General features: G+C 32.8%; 1 protein-coding gene across 1 annotated transcript; it reads left to right on the top strand.

Moving 5' to 3' along the window:
• The first annotated feature begins 7,284 nt into the window (after positions 1-7,284).
• LOC126669497 (protein yippee-like At5g53940) lies at positions 7,285-9,417 on the top strand. The gene is made up of 5 exons (XM_050362981.2): positions 7,285-7,431; positions 7,935-7,978; positions 8,677-8,785; positions 9,021-9,076; positions 9,172-9,417. Exons 1-5 carry the CDS (start codon positions 7,336-7,338, stop codon positions 9,254-9,256), a joined length of 390 nt encoding a protein of 129 aa, XP_050218938.2. The 5' UTR covers positions 7,285-7,335; the 3' UTR covers positions 9,257-9,417.
• The last annotated feature ends 1,920 nt before the right edge of the window (positions 9,418-11,337 follow it).

Here is an 11,337-nt window from a genome sequence, read left to right as displayed (position 1 = left end):
ATTCCAACAAAGTAAGAGTCTAAACAAATAACTTAAGTCTGAAACATAAGACAATGAAGTACTACTACGGTATAAGAGTTTAAAACAGTTTAACATCTTTATTTAAAATAAAGTAAAACCTCCGAGGAAATAAATAATCGGAGACCAGCTGACTTGCTCAAAATCATAATCCTGGAAAATTTGAGAAAATAACGGGGTCAGATATACTGAGATGAGTTCATATAACCATTTACATTTATTAAGTTAGAAAACCTTTAAAACATTTATAAAACATATATTCATTATGGATAATCATCGAAACCCTGAACCACCATTCCAAATCCATTTGTCGTGTCGGTGAGACGTATCTCCATAACTGATCCCCGACTGCCACTTAAATAAATCGCGTGAGTCCCAGGAGACATATCTTCTACTGGTGCCTTTTCTAAGGCGAGACGTATCTCTAACCTACCTCAATACCATATGATCATACCGGTACGCACGCAGTCTCGATGATGACCATCAAGTAACCAGTTCCAAATCAGATCCATAATGTCGAAAAAATGTTCGAAAGCTGTTTATACAATATATATACAATTTATTTGATAAAGCGGTAAATAGCGATATAAACTTACTGCTTGCTAATCCACGTGATAACCTAGCAAGCAATCTAATACTGGTTCGTCTCCGAAGCATGAACGAGTCTAAACAAGGTAACAAATAATTATTAAAAACGAATTCTAACTCTAAAGGAATTTCAAGTCTATTGAGTTCTCGTTTTAAAAATCCGTTTTAAAAAATATTATTTAAATAATTATTAAATAATAAATAACTTCAAATTCCTAATAGTGGGTTAGCAGAGTTACCGATAACTATCAAGGTAACCTCACATGTTGGGCGACCCAAGTCTAGCCCGATCCAAATGTTTTATAAAAAAAATATAAACCACATTTTATAATTCCAAGAATAATAATTTTGATATAATAATAGACCATAATGAAAACAGAACTCAATAGCTTTAAACAAAAGTAAGCATTAGTTGCCGACAACCACTTAATCAAAATAAGTTAAAAAAACGTTTAGAACCTAAAGCATAAATTTAAGAGCTAAATTGTAATTTACCCGAGTAATTATTCAATTAAAATATTAAAAGCAATTTTCGTTCCCAATAATAAATATCAAACAATCCAATTAAAATCAATTTAAATATTATGTCAACTCTAAATAATGTTAACCATCGGCCAAAAGCATATGGTAAGAATCAAGTCAACCAAAAATCAAATCCCATGCATAATAATTGATAACGTAGCACATCTAGTAGGGGCGAAGCAACCTCGCCAAGAACGAACATCGCTAAGTCAAGCATTCCACCGACCTGGCTTCGGCGTCCGACCATCTCCTAAACCAGAGACCACGCGATCTGGGGGGGTCACCGGATCGATGAACACGCGAGCATCATCCGAGATGCGTGCCTGAGATAAGGTTGGATCAATGATCTTGTCCGAGCTTCTATGCCACCCGAGCCTCGAGACACGTCTAACTCAGGAACTAAAAATATATGAGTGAGGCCCGAACCTTCCGAGCTTTAGGTCTTAACCGAGCTTCGAGGTTTGGCCCACAAGCACAATCACGTGTATCAGATCCTGGGACCACAGAAGATCCTCTGACAGGTGCGTGAGGAATGTTCCCTCCACCTGACACACCTAACAACCTGCGTCCCATACGAGAATACCCTCCACGTAGGCATAACCGTATTGCAGGACCACATGAGGCACTGCCTGCCAGCAAGGCAAGGTTTGTCCTTAAACCCTAACTATAAATAAGGGGTTTAAGGACAAACCCTAGGTAATTTCTTATTTCTCTACTCTGAATACTCTTTTCTCTTCTTCTTCTTCCTCTACTTGAAATCTTGCTTAAGCGTCGGAGCGAACGTCCGGTGACACCCACCGGAGTTCCTTCTGACCTCTGTTTACTGTTGGTGCAGGCTAGTGGAGCTCGGATCTCATTTGGTGATTTATCAATAATCATGCACAATGAAGAATATGAACAACTCAACCATAATATTCATAATACCTAGATTAAACACGAACAGAAGCTAAACAACGATATACATGGCCAACCAAACAATCCATTCTACATCTAAAACAATAAGCAATCCCACTTAATAAACACCATAACTTATATAAACCAATGCTAGAAAATAATAATCAACAGGGTGGTATGAAATCATCGGCAAGAACACATTTGAACAAACGTAGTCAACAATCTCATGTCGGATCAACACCGGACACGAATCGAACAAAAGGGTTTAAGACAGACCATATCAATCTGTTAAAGGTTTAGGGAAACATACACAAGATCAACAATGGGAACGAAGGTGATCAGCAATGACATCAAGAAAAGTACAGTAGCAATATCAAAACGGTAAATCGTATCATCGCTCAAACCCAAGAGATTTACGTACCGAAATCAATTGCAATGCGTAATGATTAGTGAGGGCGTTGAGTACAAATGTATAGTCGAAGAAATCCTCAGATCAAAACTAAAATGAATTAAATAAGAGTTAAAAACGATAATGACGATTACCGAATAAAATAACAAAACGAACATAAGCAACTTACCTAATCCAAGGCAATGAAGAGGGATGAAGGGTTGAGTGTTTCAAAGTGTTTGAGGTTGGGAAAAGTCGGCTAGGGAGTAAAAACGAGTGAAAGTAAATAAAATACGTAACTTACGTATTTATAGAGAACTGTCCAACGTCTCTATCAGAGACAGTGCACGATCGTGCACACGAGTGCACGTTCGTGTAGTACACCAGCCAGGTGCACGATCATGCACTTAAGTGGACATGCATGCATAACTCAAGCTTGGTGCACAATCGTGCATATAAGCGCACGACACCCTCAGGGACACCGGCTTAACCCACAAGCCTCACCACTCGAACCTATGAACGAACCACACACAAATAAAGGTACGATAACTCGAGTCCATGCACAACTCAAAACATGATCCGAAACTTATCGGAATATGTCGAAAAAACGCGGGATATTAAAACAATTAACATCCCAATGACTTAACACAGACATATTTACCTATATACCAACGATAGAAGTTATTCTAGTATCAGTGCCGGTGATCACGCAGACCTATTGCTACATAATATGTAGCTTGTTCTAATGGATATTTTTTTGGCTAAGTTTTATACTTAGTGCGACAATTTCTGGATTTAAAACAGTTGAATAGTGATATTCAAAAGTAAACACGTAAACTCACTATACTGCTATGCCCGATACTTATTCCTGGTGTATGTGTGACTGACTCCTTGGAGTCCTGGTCTGACTGCTTGAGAGCTGGTCGTATCAACACATAAAACACACAAGATAAAACATCAATACGCATTTTAGGTATAAATTTCTAAGTCCGGGAACCTAGTTCCAGACAAGGCATACAATCACATAAACATATAACACTTATCGTCTTTTCCCTTTTTAAAACCATATGAACAATTCCCACTTTAAGAAAACGTTCAAATTTCTCTTTAGAAGTCACTTTAGGTATGGCAATATCTAAATAAAACCACTCTATAATATAGACTTAATTGTTAAAACAAGTCATAGACATATACTAATCGTTTAGCGAAACCGAATGCTAATTGTTTTAAACGTCCATTTTACACCTCTTAGAGTCCCTTTAAAACATTTGGTTTTACTTACGAAACCTCCTTTTAACACCTAACTTTAGGTTTTAAAATGTTTGATTCAAAAAGTTTATTAATCGTCGAAAAACGTATCGACTTACTAGGCGAAACTCCTCGAAATCACCCCCCGAAAGTCCACCGTAGAATTCCATAGGCCCCCCTTGCCAAAGCCGCTGTGTATCCACACGAAACTGGCTTTGCATTCACACAGCTAGCTGTGTGGGCGCACAGAAGGTCAACCCCGGGGAAATCGATCCCAGGGCCATTCCGACTTGCTTTCTCGGCCCGAATACTGTACACACACACACACACACTAATTTAACGTCCTACTACACGTTTACGTATCAAATCGCAATTTGAACGTATAATTTGATCGTTCAGATCGATAACCGTTTATAAACAAATATATATTCAAAATATATCAAAATAAACATAGAATACCGGTTTAATACCTTGATAATCGAGTATTAGGAGAAGAAACAAAGTCAGAACCAAGAAATGAGCGGTTTAGATCGAAACCCTAGCTTCGTATCACTTCTAGAGAGCTTATGTTGCTCATTTCATTTGAATCAAAACACTTATATATGTTTGGCTAAATTAATCCAACTTCTCAATTATTTGTCTGTAGCTCAAACGGAAACGACTTCCAAATTTTGTGAAATTTTATCCAAAAATCCAATAAAATATAAAACGAATAAAAATATAATGTTTATTCGCATCCGACTTATATTTTATTTTTAATAAATCATTTAAGATTTATTAGGTCCATATCAATCCAACTTCATAAAATTTATACATCCAAATTTTATAAAACTTTAACAATAACCTATTTAAATTATATCGCGCATATTAAGACCGAAAATATTTTTTCGGGACTTATAAACTATTTCATTTCTAATTTATAAGCTTTCTTAGCCCCACTAATTATATAAATATTCAAATTTAAATTTCCAAAAATTTAAATTTGAAATCATATACCATAATATATTTTTAGGTACACTTGTAAATTAAATTTACGTTTAAATTTAATTTACGTACTTCCGTCTAATAAAACATTAGACGCGGCAATATTTAATCACTTCAAATTATGGGATGTAACAACCTACAACCTTCAATAAAGCAAACAAGAGTCCTAATGGTGTTAGCTTGAAATTTTCCTAAGAGAATTTCTACTTATAGACAAGCATCTAGGATGAGAGGCTCTATAAAAAATCGGAGCACTGCTATGAAATGTTCTTCGAGCAAAATAATCAAATCTCTGAAAGGAGGACTATGATGAAGCCTAAAAACTCTACTTAGCTTCTTAATGTCATATACCCTATAGGAAAGCTATACTTAGAAGATACAACTCTAAAATTTTCCATGGAAAGACTGCACGTGTTCTCCTTCATATCAGCTACGGTTTTTTGAAGCCCCTATACTATTCTATGATTTGAGGGAAAAAAGAGGACATAAAAAAGAACTTATATGAATTTGAAAAACGAGAAGATCAAAATCAAAAAATGGATTAAAAATGAAAAGCCACAAAGAGAAACAATGAAAAACATCGAAGGACAGTTTTAAAAAAGTTAAAGCAAAGATCAAATGCAAACCAAATACTTGGTCGGAAGATCTAATGGATCGAAGACAAAGTACAGAGCAATATGAAAACGAGAAAATCTTGAATAAAAGAAAAAAACTCCAATCGAGAGAAAGAGCTTCGGGAGAATGACAATGGCAAAAAAATCGTAGGACAACTCAGAAAGAAAAGAAGAGGAGAAAACGTATAATAGATGAAAAAATGGTTTGTATAAACCAAAGAGAGAAAAAAGAAGGGAAATTAAAGAGTCTCGCCTCAGAAAAGGGGAGAAGCAATGATTAGACTACTATACCCCATTAAAAATTGAGAAACCAAAAAGACATGGCCAAAACGACAGTAGAATTAAAGAAAAATCCTAAACTGACACGCTTACACATCCTAAAAAAAAAGTGACGTATGTATCTTAACACATGCCAAACATCCATTAACAACAATTGGAGATTGTGTGGACGTGCTTGAGCAGAATAAGGTGATACTTAAAATTGTACAGCTGGCTTTGCCATGATAAAGGCTTCGCCACAACACCAGAAGACACACTTTGCCATAACAATGGTTTCGCCAAAATGAAGATAAAATCAACTAAATTCCATAAAGGAAAAATACCCAAGTAAATTGGCTTACTTTTTGGAGAGCTAGAAAGTCGAACCTATCGGTCTAAGTACCAGATTCGTGTATCTGAACCCTATCATAAAAGATCAACTTAAGATTAAATTAACAACAAAATCCTTAAAGATCTCATGTTAAAGGTGAGCCCTTTAGAATCTCCCAATCAAGATCGAACCCCATGAGGTTCGGATAGAGCATTACTCTAAATAATCAACATAATATTTTATCTGAAAGCGGACTACTAGTCTACATACAACTACACATCAATATAGAAGGTTCTAATATCATTTAGAAAATTTAAACCATTTAGAAGATATCTTGAAGAATCCTACTGAAACTATGCCAACTTCGATATAGAAAAATTAATCTTATTCGGAGACTATTAGATATATCCTTACCTTCCTATTATATAAGTTGTTTGAGGTATATACCTACCAACATATATTATTACAATACCTCTAAAAACTCTTAAGTAATCATCAAACAGTCAAAAAAATGCAGAAGTAAGCGTACCCCACACCTCTGACTTAATCATTGGAGTGCTCATCGGATAGCCACCGTCCAACTAGCAGCCTAATTTTTATTTTGCAAGTTAACCCGTTAAGAAAACAGACTCCGTCACTAATGTAATTTTTTTATTTAACAATACTATTAACGTAATTAGTTTCTATGTCTATAAAAATATTAAATTTATATTTATATTTTTTATATTTATCATTTAATTTAGTAAGTAGTGTTTTGATTTGCCATTAATATAACATAACTTTTATAAAAAAAAGGCCCTTACTAATCAAATCAAATAAGGCCTAATACTTTAAAAAAAAACTCCTATCTTATAGCCCCTTTTCTATTCTACCATGAAATAGAAAACTTGTCAATTTTATCCTATCTCGCATTTATCGTTTTAATTGTATCCTGAAATATTAAATTGGTGTCTTTTTATTTGGAAAAAATATTAAAAAACGTTCTCCATATATAGCATATATTAATTGTACATGTTTAAAGTTTATTTAAATTTTAGTTAAATTAATTAAAATTTTAAATTAATTATAATTTAATTATAATTTTTAGTTAGTTTTTAAAAATTAAAGATTTATTTTAATTTTTTTTATAAAAATGAATTTAATTTTATCTTTAAACATGGTTAGTTGAATAATTTTAATTTAAGTCAAAAGATATTAATAAAAAATAAAAATTTAGGGTCCAAATATAAAATAAAATAATAAATTTTTAATGTTAAAATAGAATTAAAAAAATATTAAGGTCAGAATTTTTAAGACGTTAGCCTATCAAATAAAGCCAAAGATGTATGATAAATCAAATATTTGTCACAAAAGTAGTAGCATTGTTGTAATGTGTTGCCAAAGTAAAGGGCATGTGTCATAATTACCACTCTTTCTAATCCAAAATCTAACAAATGCTATCCACTTGCACTCTTCAATACCAAGAGCAAAAAAAAAACCAGGCTTTTTTCATGGGCAGAGTATTTGTGGTGGAGCTAGAAGGCAGGTCTTACAGATGCAAATTCTGTAATACCCATTTAGCCCTTCCTCTTGATCTTGTCTCCAGGGTATTCATCACCATATCTACTCAATTCTTTCATTCATATTATTAATTAGTCCTTCAACTTGTTACTTTTTTCTTATCAATGTATTAATTTTGAAATTGTTTGTAGTGGCTAATTGATCAAAAATTTATATCTAACTTATTAAAATTTAGACTAATGAGTAAGATTAATAAGTTCACATAAAAATTTAGTTAGTTTTAATGTTAATTTCCCATAGGTGGCAAGTTCAAGGGAAATTGATAAATAAGTAGTAAGATAAAGGCGTAATGATCATCATTAATAGATTAACTATTTTCGTTTTTTTAAAAAAAAAAAAATTGAAACACCAACATATTTATATATAATTTCATTTTCGGATTGAACGTTTTCATTTTCGTGCAACATACAATCTAATTAGAGAAGGTTAAAAATGGTTGCATTTGTGTTCTTGATGAAGAAATTGCATTTGATTTTAGTATCAAATTTCTAGTTGTGTTCATAACGTTTTTATTTATTTATTTGGACAGTCTTTTCATTGCCGCAGGGGAAAGGCATACCTCTTCAATAATGCGTGAGTTCTTTTTTTAGTTGCACATGTATCGTCTTATAACTACTTATTTTGATGTAAATTTAGGTGCAATATAATGTAATTATTTTTTTCGGATAATTATTCGTTGTGTGATGATTCGGAGTGCACATCGCAGAGCGGATGCACTCTAGCCATTAAATATTAAAAAAAAATTTACTAAGAAATTTTAAATGAGATTCAAAAGGCTGCGTTGATATGACTTTCATTTTGTGCCAATGTACACTCCAAATCATTATCCTTACTAGTTTACTATATGTAACTCTCGAGCTCGAACTTTTAATCGTATTGGAGAAGTTTTGATACACAATGGAGCAATCGCCTAGATGCTACGAGTAGTTCGCAGTATACTTAAGTGTGACAAATTCATAGTTAGGGACGGAACTACCCTTAGGCTAGGGTGCGCTCCAACGCGACGGGGATCGGAAATTTTTAAAGAATAGGGCACATTGTTTTAAAAAAAGTAGAGGTAGGGTTGAAGTGAATTTAGGTCTAGAAGGAGGTTAAGCCCGAGCTGCCGGAAAATCAGAAGTGAATTAGAAGTTAGGTCCGGGTTGAAAAAAATTCTGAATCCATTTATTGTTTCTCATTACACAGCTTGAGAAAAATCTACATGTTTAGCTTTGTAGGGATATATGTTAATAGTAAAGCTCAATTAATATTGCGGAGCTAATGATTTACAGAGTGAACATCACAATTGGAACCTTAGAGGAGAGGATGATGCTTTCAGGATTGCATACTGTGGCTGATATATTTTGCTGCTCTTGTGGACAAATTGTTGGTTGGAAATATGTACGCCTTCGCTCTTTTTCACACGCACACATACATATAAGTAGAGGTGTACAAAAACTGAATCAAACCGAACTGAACTAATAAAGTTGGTTCAGTTCGGTTCGTTTTGACATTATAAAAAATAAATTGTCATTTCGGGTTTTTTTCGGAAGTAAAACAGATTTCAGCTCACTTTTGGAGTGCGAACCTAGCCGAACTAACTTTTCAGTTATTGTAATGCATTATTTCTGTTTAGGAGGCAGCACACGAGAAAGGGCAAAAGTATAAAGAAGGGAAGTATGTTCTCGAGAGGTATAGCTCTTTTTATTTTGTAAAATAATTTAGATTTATTTCCTTTCCGTCATTCTCTTAAATGAATATGTACGTATGTATGCTTATTTTATTAGGGGGAGGATTGTCGACGAGATGGACTTATCAGCGGGAGTCTTTATCGATACCCGAAGTGCAATGAGCGACGGTGAAGATGCTTAAGTTTTAACTTCTTATATGTTAAGCAGATGTGCAAAATTTGTATGTAGTACGGAAGTAGAAAACAAGGTACTTTGTACATATATGCAAACTATATTTGTTGAAGAGAATTTCATTCAGTTTTTTGTAAAAATAATAATTTTACTATAGTGTAGTATGATGAATTGAACAAAGGATCAATTCACCCCTTCAAGTTGGTACGAAGTATTAAAATAGTCAATTATGAAAAAGATAGACAAATTTCTAACATTTTCCCTCTAATTAAAAAAAAAAGATATTAAATCTAACCAATTAATACTATAAATCTAATTAAATCCCTATTTAAATCCTAATTAACTCTAATTATCCCTAACTAACCTTGATTATTGTTAGTTAATAAAAATTAAACATAAAAAATTGATTGTCCTTCATCGGTCGTCGGCTGCACACCAGCCTCCGTTGGTTTAGCTACTTATCTTGCTCTCTCCATCACCAGCAGAACCCATTTTGCTGTTGAATTAAACGTCGCTGACAACAAAGACGAACGGCCTGCACAAAGAAAATGTTTATGTTGGAAGGTCCATGTAAGCGACAAGCGACGGAGAAACCAAAAAAAATGATTAACTGGAAAAACGGAAGAAACGGTCCTTAAAATTTTATTTATAATTAATATGATATTAAAATTTTAAAATTGTAAAGGAATGATTGTTATTTAAAAATTAAATGCAATTTCAAAAATGTAATAAATCATAAGATTTAATTTTAAAAAAAATCATACTAAATGGAACATGTGTTTCGCTCTTGGGGATTAGAGTGGAGGAGGGGTTTTCGAAACGGTTTGCCAAAGATTGGAGTTTTTTGTTTGATTTTTTTATAATTGTCTTTTTTGATACGCTATGCCAACTCCGGGAGGTAAATTGATCCTTTCAAAATAAATTGATGAAATCTGACTTCTTATGAGAAATTTGTAAGATCAAATAGAATCATATTGCTTGTCAGACGGTGATGGTCTGATGAACAACACTCTGATTGCTTGCCAAATTTGATCTACTCATACTCATGATCCATATCAGAACATGCTATCTTGTGCTAAAACACTTCATGATCCATATAAATGTATAAGTTATTGAAAAGAACAACTTTAAGTTTTTTTTCTTTCAGGCAACTTAAACTCTTGATATTTCAAATTGTGCAAAAAAATCCTCTAATCTTTTTAAAAAGAGCATTTAAACCCTTTTAATATACCTTTTGGACATTTAGTCTCTCAAGTTTTTGATAAATATTTTGAGATTATTTTGAACCATTTTTCTATATGGTCATGAGAGACGTGTCAGCAATTAACAAGTGTTTCCAATTGTGTTGGATGAAAAGATTTATTTATTCTATTTTAAAAATAAAGAGAGCTTAATTGTTCCTAAAAATAGTTTAAGAGCTAATACGTACCTTTATAAAAACTATGAGAATTTTTTTGTACCTTTTATCTAAATATTATAAATGACATTGTTTTGTTTTCGAACAATAAAGGATGTCATTGCTTGTAACCCAACAAAATTATTAAATTTTTTTAATATAAATTATTGGAAATTCCATGATTTCAGATGATTCTTATATTGGAAATTTTATAATTTCACACCTAAATATTTGATATGATTTTTTTAATTATGTTTTCTTTTTAATATTTATATTTCTAAATTAGTGTGATTGATTGATGTTATAGTACTATGAATACAATTACCTAGCAATGAAAGAAAACAAGCGAATTGATATAAATTTAACATAGTAGCTGAGGATCATTGTGAAATTTAATTAACAAAAAAGTTGTAAACAATATTTGAACACTTACAAACACCAAGGATCATTGTGAAATTCAATTAACACTGATTTACACCTATTTGAAAATTCAAGAGCAGTCTTTAGTTTATGTCTTTTAAAAGAAGAAAATAATTCAACATGGCGAAGAGTCATGAAAAACACATTGTTGTCCAAGAATAAATTTGGCTTTATTGATGGAACCATTTCATGTCTCCATTTTTTTTTTACCTGAGATGTAAATCGACTGCTAGAATCTCAAGTGTTATTAGTTAAAAATTTAATTCCCCCACATT

The sequence above is a fragment of the Mercurialis annua genome, linkage group LG2 (assembly GCF_937616625.2).
Source record: "Mercurialis annua linkage group LG2, ddMerAnnu1.2, whole genome shotgun sequence".
Lineage (NCBI taxonomy): Eukaryota > Viridiplantae > Streptophyta > Magnoliopsida > Malpighiales > Euphorbiaceae > Mercurialis > Mercurialis annua.
This window is presented reverse-complemented; position numbering and strand designations above follow the sequence as displayed.

Bases quoted from the DNA above. Each gene is read 5' to 3' on its own strand.
- LOC126669497 (XM_050362981.2), top strand. From the start codon at position 7,336: ATGGGCAGAGTATTTGTGGTGGAGCTAGAAGGCAGGTCTTACAGATGC. The intron at 7,432-7,934 runs GTATTCATCACC...TTATTTGGACAG, and splicing joins CTCTTGATCTTGTCTCCAGG to TCTTTTCATTGCCGCAGGGG. The intron at 7,979-8,676 runs GTGAGTTCTTTT...AATGATTTACAG, and splicing joins GCATACCTCTTCAATAATGC to AGTGAACATCACAATTGGAA.